General features: G+C 37.8%; 1 protein-coding gene across 5 annotated transcripts in view; it reads left to right on the top strand.

The window, feature by feature from the left end:
• The window catches only part of fam13a (family with sequence similarity 13 member A), a 101700-nt gene that overhangs the window by 18603 nt on the left and 63049 nt on the right, over window positions 1-20048 (top strand). For all 5 annotated transcript variants that reach the window (XM_088632839.1, XM_088632831.1, XM_088632849.1 and 2 more), the window contains exons 4-7: window positions 1762-1939; window positions 9267-9414; window positions 18403-18489; window positions 19148-19234. In XM_088632839.1, the coding sequence (XP_088488965.1) occupies window positions 1762-1939; window positions 9267-9414; window positions 18403-18489; window positions 19148-19234 (500 nt within the window). The remainder of the gene's footprint in view (window positions 1-1761; window positions 1940-9266; window positions 9415-18402; window positions 18490-19147; window positions 19235-20048) is intronic.

Below are 20048 nucleotides of genomic sequence, written 5' to 3'. Positions count from 1 at the left end.
TCAAAATGTTACATTACGTAGTTTTTTTAACCAACTAGACTTGATACAGATACTATACGTGAATTTTTCGGGCCAATCCACAGTACAGGACTGTGAGATTCGGTCCCAATGCTTGAGATTTGAGAGCTACAGTATGCGATTGTACCACCTCAGCTGCTGGCTGGCAAATGATCTTATAGTATAGGTGAAGTACTATGAAACAGTATTTCAATATAGATTTATGTGTACATTTTGTCTGTGTTCACGCATTTGTTTGGCAAGGCAGTGCTGATTTTTCACCAGGCAGCACTCCTGGCCTGTATACAGCTGGGAACTCTGGCCTGGTATTCTGTGTTAGGGTGTCCCAGCCACAGTTGGCTAAGGACAGGACTCAACCTGTGCTAAGGAAAACAGCTGTAAGTGCTTAAGAAAAGCTGCTTGGGAAGCCCCTTAGTGTGGATGGTTAATATTAAATACATTTATAATACAATTTTTAATACATTTGTAAGATACTATATACTGTATATTGATTTATTACAATTATTTATTATTATTCCTTACACTTATATAGCGCTTTTCTGGACACTCCACTCAAAGTGCTTTACAGGTAATGGGGACTCTCCTCCACCACCACCAATGTGCAGCCCCACCTGGATGATGCAAAAGCAGCCAAAGTGCACCAGAACACTCACCACACACCAGCTATCAGTGGGGAGAAGAACAGAGTGATGAATCCAATTCATAGATGAGGATTATTAGGCTCCCATAAATGGTAAAGGCCAATTGAAAATGTGGCCAAGACGCTGGGGTAGCACTCCTTCCTATTCTTTTCAAGAAACACCCTGGGATTTTTAATGACCACTGAGAGTCAGGACCTCAGTTTTACATACAGTACAGTATCATTGATATTTTTCCCAGGTCTCTCATCCAGGTATTGACCAGGCTCACACCCACTGAGCTTTAATGGGTTGTCAGTTGAGAGTTGCAAGTTAGCTGCTGGCTAACTTATTCAACTTTGATTTTATAAACTAAGATATTTACAGAAGATATGTTACTACAGTACTATAATTACATAAACCAATGTTTTAATTAATTGTGTGAACTTAATAACAGTCTACCTTCACCTTTTTATCCACTTTTCTTTTCTTTTTAATTTGCTTTCATTTTGTGGTATGTGTGCTTAAGGTACTATAAAATACTTAAGATTATTATGTAAATATTTATATTAAAGTTTATATATGAACATTTTGTTAAGTGTTGATAAAGCTTCTTGTTATTGTTTCTGGTATTAATATAAGACCTGTCACATATTGGCACCTCCCCTTGAATTTTCCCAGTGAGACTCATATCATGTGGAGCTTTTCCTTAGTGTCCTATAATCCTGGATTTCCCATTGCTTTTGACTCCATCCATGACAGCCACTAAGACCTGTTCCTCAACCAAATTCCTCAACATACTGTCCTGTTTCTAATATTATCATTGCCCATTGGCCTTCAGTCCTGAGAAGCATCTGTGTGATCTAAGTGCGATCTAAAATCAGGGACAGAAAAGTTCATAATGAAGATGATTGAGAACAATAGAGGACATACCCATGTGATGTAATCAGAAATATTTTTAATTTGCCTTTGAGGTCTCACTTAACTATTTCTTTATGCTGCTTGGGTTCAGTCGTACACACCTTTTTTCAGATCATCTGTTTTTGTTTTGATTCCCAGTCGTTGCATCTCTGTTGTGAAGTTCATTTATACAGTTCAATTGTCTAAATCTTCTTTTACTTTGCAGAATATAGCGAGGATCAATTAAAGCAAGATCTGAAAGAAATATTACAACAGCTGCCCGAGATACATTACTGCCTGCTGAAATATCTGTGTCATTTTCTGACCCAAGTGGAGAAACAGCAGAAGGACAATCGAATGACAGTGTTCAATCTGGCCACCGTGTTTGGACCAAACATCTTTCAGTAAGTAAAAATTTTAAAAAATGTGCTGGCTTATAAAATTGATAGATAGTTGGAAAAATGACTGTGTTAACGCCTGCCACTGGAAATGTATTATGAGATAAGGTATTAATAATAAAAGCAATAAAAATCTTGTTTACAAGGCATTTGGAAGTTTGTAGTTTTCCGTAGTTTACACTCACTGCTTTTTAGATTCAGTGTCCCTTCTCAAACTTTTTAATCAAATCATTAGCTACAAGGCTCACAAATTATGTCAAAGTTTGTGATATTTTGACTGAACTCTAAAAATGGAAGCATTTCTTTATCTTGCTTATGATCCTAATAAGAGCTTGCAGTTTTTACAATCTCATTAGAGAATTTAAAGAATATAAGAAGGGTAACAATCAGAGGAGGCTGGTTTTAAAAGAGGAGGCTCCCTTTTCATTGCTTGCAGTTCAGTAATCCAGTGATCTCATCTAGCCACTTCTTGAAAGAAGACATTAATCAAGAAGGTATTATCTTCAACAACAAGATTGGGTATAGTTCACGTGCACAACAAACCTTTATATAAAAGTACATCCTGTTCTCAGTTTTAAATGTACAGTATAACCGTTCAGTTTCCGTATTCCGTAGTTTTTTTCCAGTAGTTTTTCACTGTTGATTCTTAGGACATCCATTGAGTCGAGTTTGCCAATGTCTCTTTTTTGCCTCCGAACCCAAAGTAGGGCTTTCCTTTAAGCCCTGTATGCGGTTGTTCTTTTCTGAGCCTCTCCCAGAGCAGCAATATCTTTGTAATGTAGTATTATGTGGTATCTAACATTGTACATTATTCTAAATGAAGTCTTCCTAGTGAATGGCAAAATGTTAACATCACAGATTTTGATTTCAACTTGATATATTTTAAATTATATCTTAACATTCTGTTTGTCTTTTTATTTTTTTTATATTGTCTAGAACATGTAAGTGATGTGGCAACATTAACATGAAAGTCTTTCATAAGTACAGTAGTTCTTCAAGCTACCTACAGTACAGTACATGTAATACTCTATACTTGTGTACATTACAAATGTGTGAATAGGGTCTACTTTCCTATTGCATGCAGATTGCTGGTACTCCAGTCATTACCTCAGCTGGAACATTCACCCAAGTATTCATCTGTACTGTGCTGTTCTATACATTAAACAGTTTTCAGTCAAAACAAGTGTATTACCTTGAATGCCTACTGGCTGCAATTTGACAATCTTTTCTTAGGAACTTTATCAAAACCCTAAATGCTTTGCAGTACTGTATATTGTGTACTTTGTGACGTAGAGCACTCAGAAAAAAATATTCAAATAAGTTGTGTTTATAATCGAAATAATAATGTGCTTGGGCTAGCGATATTTTATATGTGTGTGGGGAGGAAACAGAGTGTCACTCACTTTTTATATTGATGTAAGTGTGCGGCATCCTGCGGCATTGAAAGATTCAGAAACACTACCTTAATATCCTATTGTTATGGGTGTGCACTACATTAGAAAAATTTCCAGTGAGTACTGGCCCTGTGTTGAGCATGAAGAGCATCTCTTGTTTTCTTGAAAGACTACCATCAGTATCTGGAGATCTGATGGCCTTAAGTGTTTATAGTACCTGCAGCACTTGGGCCTGTTCTGTGCCACCTGGTCCTTGGATGGTTTGTTTTTCCTTGGGGTTCTATTTTTTACTTTACTCCTTGAAGGTTTTATTTGGATTCCACCCCTTTCCATTCTAGTTCAAATGCTTTTGAGTGGCTGAGTTCTAGCCCACAAAGTGGTGTTAAAGGAATGTATTGATGTAGAAAAAGAAATGGAAAGAGGCTTTACTGGAGATGATGGTACACTACCTAATGCATCCTTTGGACTATTGTACTGTTTCTGCTGGTGATGGGAGTAGTGCCCTTAGACTGGTTTTGTTTGGATGCTAACTAGATTGTTCCAGAAAACATTACCACTGTCCTTCCTGTGTTTGTTTACATGAACTGAATATAGAATTGTGTTTTGATTACAAAAGTGGCCCATGCATAGTAATATGTCCTTTTTTCAATTTTCTACCCACTAATCAGGTTAATGAAAGACAAACAAGGTTCATCCAGAATGTTTGCTTCAATATCACATATTAATATTAAATTAGTCTGGAAATATTGCAAACAGTGCACATGTTGCTAAGCAAATCTGCTTTGATGCCTCAGTTGAGGTAATTAAATGGTACTTGAGGGGTCTCTATTTTTTTCATCTGTTGGCATTGACACAAGCTGATTCTTTTGAAAAGAAACAAATCACTTTGTTTTGGAAATATTTTAAACAGATGCTACAACACAAAGTGTATTATTGAATAAGAAATTAATTGAAAGAATTAAAATGTATGCAAATAATAAAGCATTTAATTTCTCTTCACAACCAGTGGACTTTGATTAGAATGGTTATTGTGCCATTAATGATTGCTATTCTTAATTTGTAAACAAAAACAGAATGGAAAAAAAGGCCTCCCCATAAATTCATCAGGTTATTTATTGTGTTTGTTGCAAAATCGATTTCAACACAACTGAAAAAATCATTCTCAGTTTCTCATTTTGCTGCACAATTTTATGTGGATGTGATAGCATCATGTAGTAAAAAAGTATTAGTCATAAATAGAAAAACTCATTCAAAGAGAAATGTAAATTAAAAAAATGGATGACCTCTTATAAAAGTTGAATATGATTTGCTATCTTGTCTAGATTGAACACCATAATTACAAAACCTGAGTGATTTTTCATATGCTAATTAGCATAGCATTTATTACTGTAGAAAAAACCCTTCACATGCATTAAGAATTCTTTAAGAGAACAATGGAATGTCTAAGCAATAACAAATACATTGTAACAGTTCTTTTGAAGACTTGGCTGTTGTGAACCCTACCTCTTTAGTGGAAGCATCTGCCAAAAGTTTTAGTTTTACAAACAAAATGAGTTAGAGGAAAGAATGTACTTCAAATTAACTTCTGATCCTTTTTCCAATTCTAGAATTATAAGGGAATGAGTTCCATGCCAGGTACAATGCAGGGCAGTGTTTCTGCTTAGTACCCTGCGGTATGTACTGTAGGTGTACAAAGTGTTTTAAATTTTAAGTATTTAAAACATTTACAGTATATCAACAAACATGGCTCTCAACAATCTTAACAACTTTCGCCCCATCTCCAACTTACCCTTTCTCTCTAAAATTCTAGAACGTGCTGTCACACTTCAGTTACATAACCACCTCATGACAAACAACCTTTTCGAACCCCTCCAATCTGGCTTCCGTCAACTTCACAGCACAGAAACCGCCCTAGTCAAAGTCACCAACGATCTCCTAATAGCTTCTGATTCTGGTTCTCTTTCCATACTCATCCTTCTTGATCTCAGTGCTGCCTTTGACACTGTTGACCATAACATCTTGCTTTCTCGTCTCGAGACTGTGTTTGGAGTCTCTGACACTGCCCTCAAATGGTTTAAGTCTTACCTCACTGATCGCTGTCACTTTGTCTCTCTCAATGGGTACAGGTCTGAAATTGGTCTTGTCAAGTCTGGTGTCCCTCAGGGCTCAATACTGGGCCCCTTGCTCTTCAGCATTTACATGTTCCCACTTGGTCAGCTTTTAAGATCACATGGCCTCAGCTTTCATTTTTACGCTGACGATACTCAAATATACATCCATACCAAACCCGACACTGATGTGGCTGTCTCTATTCTATCTAATTGCATCTCTGACATAAAAATTTGGATGACTCAAAACTTCCTTCATCTTAACTGTGACAAGACTGAAGTCATGCTTATTGGTACCCCCCATCAACTTCGTAAAGCCAGTCCTGTAACCCTGTCTGTAGATGGCTCTGTACTTGAGCTCCAATCAAAATTGAAAAACCTTGGGGTTATATTCGATTCTGGCTTAACATTCGACCCACATGTACAGCATACTGTCAAAACATCTTTTTTTCACCTTAGAAATATCGCAAGACTACGCCCTATGCTATCATTAACTGTGGCTGAAAAGCTGATCAACATATTTGTATTCTCTCGAATTGACTACTGCAATGCTCTGCTCCCTGGGGTATCTAAATCTACTCTGAACAAGCTGCAGTATGTCCAAAATTCAGCAGCCAGAATCCTGACCAGATCTAGTGCAAGTGTTCACATTACTCCTATCCTGGAGTCCTTGCACTGGCTTCCGGTCAAATTCCGCGTAGACTTTAAAATCCTCATGCTCACCTACAAGGCTTTACATGGCTTGGCACCTCAATACCTGTCTGAACTTTTATCGCCCTACTCCCCACCTCGCAACCTCCGCTCTTCAAATTCTGCCCTCCTTACTGTCCCCCAAGCCCGTCTACATTGTATGGGCGACAGGGCCTTCTCCTGCTATGCCCCTAAGCTCTGGAACTCCTTGCCCAAGGATATTAGAGAGTCACCTTCTCTAAACTCCTTCAAATCCAGACTCAAAACCCTCCTTTTCAGAAAAGCCTTTACTTAACTGGTTCCATTCTTCACCCCTCTGCTCTTCTTAATACCATCTTCCACAGTCTCCTCTATTGTTATTGTTGTATTGTTGTAATTATAATTGTGTCCTGTCTTGTGAAATTTTCTTATTTATTGTTGTAGTCTTCTTATTTATTGTTATTGTCATCCTGTAAAGCGCTTTGAGAAGCCACCTTTAAAGGCGCTATATAAAATCAAGTTTATTATTATTATTATTATTATAAACAATGCCAGGTACTGTACAGTGACTTTTTTTTGTCATTAGTCGAAAAGTAAGCCCAATTCCAAGGGACACGTGAAAGTCTTTCATTTTCAAAAACAAAAATTCCCACGTCAAGCTTTCAGTGGTGAACCTGTGCTTCTCCTGGTATTTGCTTTCACATGTACAAGTTCGTAAGAAAATGCTGTCTGGCATCTTATCCTAGCTGGAATTGCATATTCTCCTGACCTGGGTTGTTGGGTTCCGAATGAAAAGTTGGATATTCCATTTGACTGCTCTATGGATATGGACGCAAAAAAGCACTGGAATGGTAAATCAAATGCCATTTGAATAGAACTGAGGACCGAGGCTCAGAATGGAATTAAAGAGAGTGTACCTCCAAGTCAGAAATATACTGTAGCATAACAGAAATTAGGCTCTCTCAGCAACTCAAAATTGACACTTGAATCGACAGCCACAGTGCTCACCATAAGGCAACAAGCAAGGCTTTACTGCTTTTCTATTTTTCTTTGCCCAGAGCTGTACTGTTACTTGAAACCGTAACCAGTTCAGAATTCTCAAAAACATCAAAACTGGTGCTTATCCTGATCGATAGCTGACATTTCACAGCTGAGCACTCGTTTGTTTACTCATGTAAACAAATCAAACTTGTATTGGTCCCAATAAATGTGATGAACAAAACTGGTGTGACATACACTTTTATTTGCTCATACTATTACTAGTATAGACTGTGACTGTAGTAGCATTCAGACTGTGGTGAGTTTAGTGCTTGGAGTTCCACTTTCAGTCACAACTGTCATTTCATTGGAATCCTTCTCTGGAGCACGACACTAGAGCTTAGCTTGTAACTTGTTTTTCAATGAGGGTCATACAGGCTGTACGTCCGTTTCTGTAGAAGTGTGTAATTATTGTGCACCTCTCACATCTTGGTACTTAGCGGAGTACACCTGAAAAAGAAATTCATGATTTATTCATGTCAAGGGCAGCGTGGTGGCTCCGTGGTTAGCATTGCTGTCCTGCTGCAAGATGGCCCTGGGTTCAATTCCTGGGATGCTATCTGCATGGAGCTTTAAGTGTTTCTGTAGGCTTCCTCTGGGTGCTCTGGTTTCTTACCACAGTCCAAAGACTCATTGGGAAATGAACTGACTTCTGGTGTAAGTGTGTGTTTGTGTCCGTGTATGTGCATGCCCCACGATGGACTGATGTCCTGTCCTGGCTGTATCCTGCCTTGTTCCTGTTGCTTGCTGGGATCGCCTGTGGCCCTGTACTGCATTAAATGGATGGATGTTTATGAAAGAGATGAGCTTTTTACTTTACTACAGTATAAATAGAAACATGATACTAGAGATACACATTTTCTATAGAAGAATGTCCAGAATAATTAATAGAGAAATAATTCATACAATCTCTTACTCTAATGTTTTCATTTAATAAAACATACTGTTTGCTTATGGGCACAGCAACATTTTGAATCTTTAAACATTTAAAGTCACTTGAATAATCCCAAGCAAGGCCATGTAAATGATTAACTACATAATATAAAATCAACAACAGAGAGAACTCATATCTAACCTCTGTTAATATTAACTGCAATATAGATTTAATAATTACTAATATAACACAGTTACATGTACTGTTGAGGTTAGGACTGGAGTTGGATTAAGCATTAGGGTTACCACCGAGGTTTGTGATTGATGGTGGATGATGGTGTTAAGGTCAGGGATGTAAGATAGGTTTAGGGTCAGAACTAGGGCTGGAGATGATGTTAGGGTCAGGGTAGGGCTAGTGTTAAGGTTAAACTGAGACATGCAACTAGGTTAAGGCTTAAGGTTGGAGACAAAGTTAAAGTTGGAAAGTTAATTAAGAGGGCAGCATGAAGGAGCTGTGGTAAGCACGGGAATCCTAGGATTTCCTAGAGTTCTATCTGTGTGATATTTGCATGTTCTCCCAGGTTCATGAGGGTTTCCTTCCACACTCCAAAAACTGTGGAGCTACAGTAGGTTGATTGGCTTCTGTAAAAATTGACCCTGGTGTGAGTGTTTGTGTTTGTCCTGTGATTAACTGAAATCCTTTCTAGGGTGTATCCTGCCTTGCGCCCAGTGTTTCCTGAGACAGGCACTGGGCCACCATGACCCTGAATTGGATAAGCAGTTATTGAAAGTGATGTGATAATGTGAGTTATGTAAGAAGAACACCCATGGACACATCCATCATTTTAGAGTCCTATTTAAGTGAACAGGATTCTACGTGTTTTTTGTTTGAATAAATATTTTTTATTATATTGTGCAATAATGTTGACTATGTACTGTAGCTTGATTGGTTAACTATGACCATAGACAGAACTGTGTCTAGGGAAGTGTTTTATGTCAGTTCTGAATGTTTTCTTTCAAAATTGGAATTGAACCGCGAATTAAAAGAGGAAGAGAGGAATGCTGTTTTATTCCCTGGTTTTCACTCCTTAACTGAATAAACACAGATGTTAGATGAACAGATGAACAGGACCATAGAAAAGAGGATAAAAACTGTATGTTTGAGACATTTAATATGAGAGCTCTAAAAACACATAAAAGATTCATATATATCTCAGCAGGCAATTCACAAACTCCTTTTTATTTTTGCAGTGTCTCAACTGGTGTTGAAGGCATGAAGGAGCAAGACATTTGCAACAAAATCATGGCTGTACTGATAGAAAACTACAGTACCATTTTTGAGACTGATGGCCACCAAGAAGAACTCAAAGAGGAGCATCCTAAAGTGATTACAGTTAGAGTGAGTACATTAAATAAGACATTTTTAAATGAAGGGTGGTAATGGTTAAGAGGAAGGCTGGAAAACGGATGTACTCAGTTTTATCTACAGTATATACTGTAGGTGCAGAGTAGTGACACCAACATCAGCTTTGCTTTGTGAATTATTCTATTACATTACTAACAGATTGTAATATGGAACTGTTCAGAGGGTATATAATGTAAGCATTTGTTCTGACACTTTAACAGGTCTGCTAGTTCTCGTCAGGGTTAAATCAAATGAATATACCATTAACTTTTCATCTTTATCTAAAATTGTTAATCTTTATGGAAAAAATATTGTCTTAATAAACAAATATAACTCGTGTTCCAATATAACATTAACAGTAAAGGCATTTGCTCAGAGCAAACCCTGCAACCCAGACCAAGGATCTCTAGTCCTGGTCCTGGAGAGCTCCAATCCAGGTGGCTTTGTAGGTCACCATTAGAGCAACAAATTCCAAAGATTTGGAAAATTTCCCTGTGATCAAGTGATTTGTTAAGTTAGTTCACAGATATATTTAGTATTAAAATTTACATACTCTTCAACAATCAAAAGCCACAGTTCTTTTAATTGAACACACTACTTGCTTGATGCATCAGTAGTTTGCAGGTGATGCTAGTCTTTGAAAACATGTGACCTATGAGACTAACTGGGACAGGGCTCTCCAGGACCAGGGTTGGAGATGCCTGGACCAAACATTACATTCAAAGAATTGGTTCAAGTCCGAGTTATATCAAAGTTCAACTGTGGCAACGATTCCCTAAGTGAACAACACATCATTGTCAAGGTGCACCATTAGTTGTCCACGGATGTCCTCCTTTCTGCAAAATGGGAACTCCTGCAATTTGCCAAGCACCTGTAAGTGTGTTAGTAAAAGATGTAATTAATTTCCTATCAGGATCTGTGGAGAACTTGCATGTTGCATGTTAAAATGGATATGAACCTGCTGGGTTTGTCGGCGGAGCAGGTCTGCAGGTTCTCCTTCTCTCTGTGTGTTATAAGATTTGATGTAGTAAAGCTAAGCCTTAAGCAACTGAAAGTTCCCTATTAGGTGGACATATAACAAGTAATTAAGTTGAGATATAAAGCAGAGAATAGAAGTGGAAGTGCATCTGAAATAGAAAACATGAGACACCTCTTTGCCCACCATTGACTACGAAATGAGCCAGATGGGCTGAATGCCTTTAATTGAACCTTTGTTATGTTACAACGTAACTTGTGATTCCAATTTTGTGAAGCTATAGAATTTTCACTTTGCTATGAAAATATGCAAATAAAACAGGTAATTGATAAACAGATCATTAAAAAAGATAAGAAATGGACAGCAACATTTTTTATGTGGTTATATGATCTCGGTGTAGTGACCTGACTGTCAAAACACCAAGTTTTAATGGAAAGGAAACAGGCAACAGTTTTCCAATCTGAGAGAACTGGAATTAAAAATATTGAGAGTTGTGTTGCTCTAGTAGGGGCAGCATGGTGATGCAGTTGTTAGCGTTTCCTCCTGGCATTGCTTGGTCCCTGGATTCATGCATGGAGTTTGTATGTTCACATGTGTTTTTGTGAAAACTATACCTGGTGTTAGAGTGTGCGTCTGTCTTTGTCTGCCCTGCAATGGACTGACGTGTTGTCTAGGGTATATTCAGCCTCTTACCATTGCTTGCCTGGATAGGCTCCAGCTCCCCCATGACCCTGAATGGGATTGAGCGATTAGAAAATGGATAGATGGATGTATCTAATAGGAACCCTGCCTTAATAACAAGATAATCTATGGTAATTGGCACAAATATAGGATTTATTGTCCTCTGAGCAGAGAGCTGAGATGTTATGAACAGAATGTTCAAGTGTAATTTTCATCAAATCAGCTGGATGTCATGAGCATAAAACTAGAGTAGAAGGCCATGCTGATTAATTATATGGTCTAGATGAAGCATGTACAACAGAAAAAGCTCAAGAGCAAAACACTGGGGAACACCACACTTGAGTAAAAAAAGATAGAGGAGGTTGAAAAATTGATCTCAAGGTATGAAAAGTCCTCAGCGGAGCAGATAAAGCTCTAATATCCCAAGTTTTGTGTTTGAAAAGGAATCGGAATTTAAGAGGATGAAAGCTCAGCCTGCTACATCAGTGCTTGGGTAGATCCTTTTATCAAGCCTTCTAAAGTGCACTTACCACTTACTTTTATCTTGACAGCAACTCCTTCATAAACTCCTTGTTTATGAACTCTGAGTCATATTTTATCCAAGCTGCAGGGAGAGGCCGTCAGTTTAAAAAAAAGCCTATCTAGGAATAAGAAGACAATTGGCTCTATTACCACTCAGTATTGCATTTATGGTCTTAAGCTGTCACAACTCAGGAATGTACCAAGGGCAGGGGCAATAGACTTCCAATCTAGAAGTGCCTTATCCATGATATTTGCCAGAGTTACAGGGCAGCACTACATCCTGTACAGCCGATGGAAAATTAGTGCGGGGGGTAGAGGAAGAAACATGAAGGGTCAGAGTAGAAATAGCAATATGATTCCTAGAATGATAAGGGGGGGGAAGAAACAGGAACAGATGGAGAAGTGCATAGATTAATGTCAGCTGAAAACTATCAGCTAAAGTCTATGGTGGAGATACAGTATTAACAAGTTCCAAGCCCTGAGAAATAAGAATTATTCAACATTCCATAAGACACACATACTACATAATATAATATAATATAATATAATATAATATAATATAATATAATATAATATAAACATCTTATATTAAAGCATTTGCATTTAATTTACTCTTAATTCACAACATTCTCACAAGTCTCTCAAGTCTCTTTTTTTTCTTTTGACATAATGTATCAGCCCAATCAGCAAATGTTGCTGGGGATATTGAACCCAGGAGCATGGGGTGATGGGAAATGGTCTGAATGATCGCTGTATGTGCTTCACCACATTCCACTTAGTAATCATAGCCCTGAGGGATACTGAGCCCAGCGTGGTTATCACTGTCCAGCAGAATCTGACAGGTCCCTCAGAGATCACTTTACAAATAAGGAAAATGTGCTGGCTTAGTGAAAAGTGTCTCTGGTCATCTTACTCTGTTTAAAACTTTGCTTTAATCGCTCCTGCCTTTCTGGTGTAAGGGCAGTCTCTCGTGCATACAGTTTGGTATGAGAAACCTTATAACCCTTTTATTAAAGTAATCATGAAAAGCATCAAGTTTCTTTTTATGCTTGGGTCTATGTTTTACATGATTGACATTCCAGAACAGTTTTGGAGTTATTACACATGAAAACATTAGTATAATTAACAAATCTTCTTTTTTCAAGTATAACAAAAATAGTGTCTGATGGTATCTGTTAGCACTGTCTGTGAGATAAAGCATTTTGACTGGTTTGCAGATGGCTTCCAAACGCCTCTTCTACATTTTCACAACCCTCTGGATATGACCCAAACACCTGGACCTATAAATCTATTAAAAACATGATCTCTGTTACAGTAATGCAGGCCAAACTTTCAGAGCAATCTTTTAGAACTGTAAAAACTACATATCTGCTTGTAGGTTTTCTGATACAAGTGATAACCATGACCAAGAGTCAAGAACAACACATGTTATGTTAATAATCTCAAGAAATGGGAAAATTTGTCTGTTCTGTGAAGTCTAAGGTTGTAGTAGAAATATCCTTGTCATTCCTTTTCTGGAAAATCTGAAGGTCAGCTCTATGTCTTGCTAGGTGTTTACAGTTTCAATTGCATAGTGCTACAAACTGCAGTTTTATTGGACATTGCAAAACATGGTTGTTTTTTTATTTCTGATAATGCTTCTCTCCATATTCTGCCAATACTTTGATAAGGGTATTTTATAACAAGTACATTCTGAGATGTGTAATAAAACAAAATAATCTCTTGTAAATGAAAAAAGTCTTTTTTGTATCTCGGAATAATTTTTTGCCATCTGTGTATTGTAGCAATATTGGTTGGTGCAGTTGCCCTGTGGCCTGGATTCCTGCAGCTGTTAATTGTATCCAATTTATTTATATTTATTCGTGTGATTTTAAGATTAAAACAATTTGTAGCTATACAATACATTCAATATTACTCTGGGTAATGGCTCTGTTGCCTGTACAAAGCTACAGTAAATCAAACACTATCATTGCTAGCTTTACATAGCTAAGTAATAAAGGATACTCTGTAAACTGCACATCATGAGGAATAACAACATCCAAGAATCAGATGCTTTGCAAATGACCATAGAAGGAGGAGGCTTGACCCCCCCCCTCCCCCCAGTTAGAGAGAGGAGCTGCAAGGGTAGAGATGGAGTGGAGGCAGAATGAAAAATTCAAGAGGAGGTGTGTGCAAGAGTTATATACTGTATATATAGCAAACGCTAATGTTATGATTTAAAACAGCTGAGAGAGACTGGCTTGTCTATTGTTATGCCCACCAAACTTCAGTTAAGAACTTCCATATCATGGAGAATAACGACATCCAAGAATCAGATGCTTTGTGAATGGCTGTTAAGTATTTAAGTATAATACATTTTGGCTTAATCTGTTTGGTAAAGAGAAAGCCTCCGTGCCGTAGGACAAGGAGTCTAGAGCCCCCAAAATCACCAATGCAGAAACAGATGGAAGGAACGTACAGGCACAGTGTCGAAAATGCAATAAAAAGAGAAGGCAGACATTTAAAACCTCAAAAGAAACAAGTGAACCCCCAAACCACCAATGCAGAAATAGACAGAAGTCTATTCATGCCATGACCTCTCTTTAGGTTGTCTTACCAATGGGGATCCACAGTCTGTCCTTGTTTACTGTGCCTCCATCTGGTGTTAGGTTACAGAGCTAGGCCCTCCCTTGTCTTAAATGAAGGTTGCTTGTCAATCATGGGGAGCTGGGGGATGAGCCTAGGGTATTTAAACCCTGCACTGATGGTGGGGAAGGTAGTCTTGCTTGTGTGGGGTTTGTTCTATTGTGTTCTGGACACTTTATTTTGTAAGTTAACAGAGGATAATTCCTTTCGTTTGTTCTGATTTACTCAACGGGTGGTGATTTCACAAGAAGGAGCATGGAAATACAGACGTTAAATAAAGGAGAATGCAGACATTAAAAGCTGTGTGAGGCCTGCTGACTGAGCCAGGGGAAAGACACCAGACAGACCCAGTGCCAAGGAGCGGGCATCAGGAGCAGTAGGAGCCCAGAGGGGGGGAGCCTGGGGCACCCTTGGATGCTAGGGACAGTGGACACCGTAGGACGCCTGAAAGACGCAGGAACCAGGGTGATGGCTTTAGCAGCAGCAGGGGCTGAGAGAGACAAGCCTTAGAACAGAAGCAAAAGAAAATGCAGAAGAACTTGTAGGAAATAAGTTGTGAGGCTTGAAATTCTGAGGAGCAAGGTCCACATATATACTGTATATGAATAATCCCACAAATTGAATACGAGTCAAGTAGTATATTTTCTCTTTCATTCTGTCTTGTTTTTGTTTTCCTGCTTGCTGTCCGAAACACCCTCCACATATAGAATTAATGAGATAAAAACCCAGTCTTGATTTCTTTTTCCTGCCTGTTGTCTGAAGCACGGTTCACGAATTAAATATGAGTTATAGATATAGCAAAAGTCAGTAATGATTGTGATTACGGACAACTTGGTGAGACTGCCTCTGTCCCTCCTGAACTTCAGTTAAGAACTTCCATTTATTTTCCATTTTGCTTTTCAGAATACAAATACTGGAAAAACAATTCAGACACATTATGAAACAGAATACACCAGGGGGTCATTTTCTATGTAGGTTTTTAAGTGACCAAGTAAAATATTTTGTATTTTTCATGAGGGATGAAGCATAATTACTTTAATTAATTGCTCCAATGATCTCATCCAGTCATTTCTTGCATGAAGTGCTTTGAAGCTTGTTCTATATTCTCAGAGAGGTTTAGATAAACAAGTGCCTCCTGTTCTCAGTTTAAATGCACTTTCACGTAGTTTTCTCTTGTGTCCTCTGGGTCGTGTTTCACTGTTCATTCTGAAGAATTCCACTGGGTTGAGTTTGTTTATGCCTTTGAAGATTTTGAATATTGTATCAGGTACCTTTGTGGTCTTCTCTATTCAAAATGATAACAGTTCAGTTCCTCCAGTATGTCAGTGTTGGACATTTCCTTAAGTCCCTAAATGACTCTTAGTGCTTTTCTCTGGATTGATTGCAGAGCAGCATTATCCTTTCTACAACAAAGAGACCAAAATTGTACACAATATTCCAGATAAGGCTTTATGACTGTGTTATGCACGTTTAACATAACATCTCAATTTACAAAAGTTATGAATAAGTGAGCAATCCATTATTGTCATTAAATACAATATCTAAATCACATACAGTAGGATGTATAGTAGCTGGCCAGAAAACTGTCTACAGCAGGGCTATACATCTTGTGGACCTTCCAATCCACAGCACTTATTTTGATGTAACCAGATCCTTTGTTGTTATATTGATCTTTTATATTAGCCATTAAGTAAATAAATAGCCAGTTGTCATAAAAAAGTTACTGATTGTAGGGGACCCATCTTGTACAGTCACTGATCTGCAGGTTGTTTAAAAATACAGTACAATAGTTCAATTTTCATATAAAGTACTGCACTTTTCTGTCTGTAGGCAGTAATGTAAAGCAGCAGTGTTCTGAGCATAGATGCACCTGGAGAGTTTGCTTTATGTCGTTTTCTTCAGTGACACATCTCACTTCCGACATGGTACTGTTTTTAAACATGCAGACTAAGCTTTCTGTTAAAGATGGTGTCATAAGTATGAAGAAGCCTGAATTCTTCAGGAATGTTGGTCCATTAACAAGCTACTTATCAGAGCCCCCTTGAATTACAAGCATTGCAAACTGACCCTGTTATAGAAGATAGAAAATAAAACCGAATATTCCCTGAATTTATTCTTTCAAATTGTCATGAACAATGGCTGGTGATGTGGTAACTCTTTAGTTTAAGAATTGCAAAGTACACTTAATGCACAGCTCATAGGTTAATTGTCAATCAATAGAACAATGCAATGGACTATTGAGAACAACTGAAATTTGTTATTAAATGTGTTATTAATAACATAACAGGGGCAGGTTACTAACATTCTGTTAATGCTTTGTTAAGCATTTACAGTTTATTAAAAATTATTAATAGAATGAAAATTAATTTGAAACCCCAAATCTAGAGTATGACTGGTCATTTCTTGTTGCAAGCTTCCAAATCAATAAGATGCACAGAAAGAGGAAAACTCAATTCTGTACGATATTCTTTTCAAATCTATTTTGAAAAATAGAATTAAAAAAACGAAGAGGTTGTCTAAGCCTGAACAAAATGTAAAGATTATTCTTAGTCACATGCATTGCCCTTACTTTCCATTTTTGGCTGTATTGACTAATCCTCACCCATCTATCTCAGGGTGATAAATTACTCTTTAGTATGGGTGTGTCTGCCAGATGTTTTGGTGGCTTGCACGGTAAGGAATGTATTCAGTGCTGGCTGCCTGTCCAAGTTTTTTGGAAAAAAATAAGAGTTATTGAGATTTTATGAGACTCAAACTGAAGAAACAGTGGCAGTCTATTTTCTATTATTAGTTTGAATGTTCTGAGTGTTTCAGAAATAATGTTCTGAAACATGAGAAATAAAAAGGCACTTGACCCAGCAGCTTATGTCAAGACATAAGAATAGGAGACTAAGTTTACTAACAAGACAGGGCCATTGGGATGTTATTATATTATCTTAGTAATAATAATAATAATAATAATAATAATAATTGCTTACACTTACATAGCTCTTTCCTGGACACTCCACTCAAAGCACTTTACAGGTAATGGGGACTCCCCTCCACCACCACCAATGTTCAGCCCCACCTGGATGATGTGACGGCAGCCATAGCGCACCATTACACTCACCACACATCAGCTATGAGTAGCTGATATCAGCAGAGTAATGAAGTCAATTCATAGATGGGGATTATTAGGAGGCCATGATTGGTAAGGGCCATTGGGAAATTTGGCCAGGATGCTGGGGTGACACCCCTCAAGAAACGCCCTGGGATTTTTAATGACCACAGAGAGACAGGACCTCAGTTTTATGTTGGATCCAATAGACAGCAACTTTTTACAGTATTGTGCCCTTGTCACTATACTGAGGCATTAAGACCCACAGAGACTACAGGGTGAGCACCCCCTGCTGGCCCCACTAACACCTCTTCTAGTAGCAACCTTAGCTTTCCCAGGTCTCCCATCCAGGTACTGACCAGGCTCAGACCTGAGCTTCAGTTGGTTGCCAGTTGTGAGCTGCAGGGTGACCTGGCTGCTGGCTAGTATATTATTGATGGGAGGATCTCATTCATTTCTTCAAAGATCCCAAGTACCTTTTTAGAAACATCAGCAGAAAAACCTTGTACAAAAAGTGCCTTCTATTTTTAATTCTCCGACCACGTCCTGGTAATTTTTTTTTGCTTTGTGCTCTACTAATGAAAATTTTAAAAGCATTGGGAGATGCCAATTATTTATTTTTTATATTTTAAAATAAAAAATAAATTGGTAGAAATTGCATCATACCATCCTTTGCTTTTGTATTTTTATGCTTAGATTATGACTTAGGGTGTCATAATTAAATTAACATTTAGGAAATTATAAGAAATGCTATTGTATAGCCTACATCTTGGAATGGCATTTGAAGGTCCCATTGATTTAAAAAAGGGGAGATAATGTAGGGTAGAGCATGATTAAACTATAAAAGTAAAGCCTGCATGGCACCTACACTCCTAATAAATAATACCTTTTCAATATAATCTACTGCACATCATAATAATATAGATTCAGTACAACTCTTTAAAGAGCTGCTAAACTTTAGGTTGGGACAATACATTCCATTGCAGCAGATAGAAATTAAACATACAAGCCAAAAAAAAAGTGAATTAAAGCTGAAGCGAACTAGGCTGACCTGACAACTCTGTGCTTTCTGATGTTTTAGGAAGCACGTTCTAGCATACCTGAGAGAGATACGTTGTCAAACACACTCGGAGTAGAGGTTCCAATTCCACTTCAAAGAAAGAAAAAGGTAGGTGCGGTGGAAGTAATTTGTAAATAATTCTCATTTAATATGTGTCAGTTCTACCCATAAATTACTGTTTTTTCCATCTTCATCAGTTTTGATATATTAAAGACTTTGGACGAACTAAATCTAGCAGTAATCACAGATTTGATTCCACCATACAATATACGCAAATATGTTTCAAAACATTACAAAGTAGTCATTAATATGGTGCTATTTGTACTGGAAACAAATTCATGGATTCAGATAGGTTTTACAAAAAGAGGTCTACAATGATTAACCTGGATCCCCTAAGGTACCTTTGAAATGTTATACATTAGAAATTGTGAATATATTATGTTCATACCTAGTACATCAAAATAAAAAATAAAATATGCCCTGAAGAAAACATAGATGAATATAATCGTCGCTTTTAAACAAGGAGTACTTAATATGTGAAAGCATTCATATACCAGAATTGAAATTAATTTTCTGTCTATTAATTTGAAATTAAATACTTCTATATTTAGAATATTTATCACACTGACAAAAATACTTTATTATCACGCTGCCATCAACAATGGTGCTAGTAGGACCTCAGGCCATTTCTCTTCTGGAGTGAGTTTGTAACCTAATGACAAATATTTGTGATATCAAAGCTGTTAACAGTTTTTTTGTCTTACAGGCCACATACTGCCATGTACCTCAGCAACTGAACCTTCCAAGTGAATCAGCCTCTGAAATGTCAACATCTGTCACAAGGAAAAAGAAAGTATGTATTAATTTGTTTAGTAAGCTGCTGATTTCAATTTAAAAGTGAATTGTTTGTCAGAGAAACCCCAGGAGTGCGGTACCCCAATCTGTTATGTCTGCTATGGTTTTCCTTTGAAATTCAAATCTCTGTTGTTTCACACCTGAGGTTAAAAGTGAATAGAGGTTGGAAACCTTTATCTAGCCCCTGGTGGTCACTACTGTACGTGGTAGAGTATATTTCAAACTGATGAGACAGAGGCATTTGATTTCATGCATTCCAATATCCATCCATCCATTTTCTAACTGCTTCATGCTATTCGTGGTCGCAGGGGACCATGAAAGACCCTATCCCAGAAAGCACTGGGCAGAAAACAGGGTACACCCTGGACAGGACGCCAGTACATTGCAGGGACACACACACTCACACAAGGGCTGTTTTTTCAGAAGCCAATTAACCCAATAACATGTCTTTGAACCGTGGAAGGAAATTGGAGCACCTGAAGGAAACCCATGCAAATGCAGAGAGAAAATGTAAACTCCACGCTAATAGAGCCACAGGTCCAGAACTGAACCCAAGGCCCCAATGCTGGAAGAAGCACAACTAACCACTGCGCCACCATGGCAACCAGCATTTTAATGTCTGTCATTTAATTATCAGTGGAAAATGCTGTTTGTAAGACAAAACTGACTGCTTGGTTTAATACGCCTGAAAGATACCGATTTTCCATGTGTGTGTGGAAAATTCTGTATTCAATTAGATATGATGAATAAGGATGGTTACATCAGGGCTTATGTCCTTGTTTGCTTACCACGCTTTATGTTTTATCATCTAA

The sequence above is a fragment of the Lepisosteus platostomus genome, chromosome 1 (assembly GCF_059453375.1).
Source record: "Lepisosteus platostomus isolate fLepPlt1 chromosome 1, fLepPlt1.hap1, whole genome shotgun sequence".
In the NCBI taxonomy this organism is placed as follows: Eukaryota; Metazoa; Chordata; class Actinopteri; order Semionotiformes; family Lepisosteidae; genus Lepisosteus; species Lepisosteus platostomus.
This window is presented reverse-complemented; position numbering and strand designations above follow the sequence as displayed.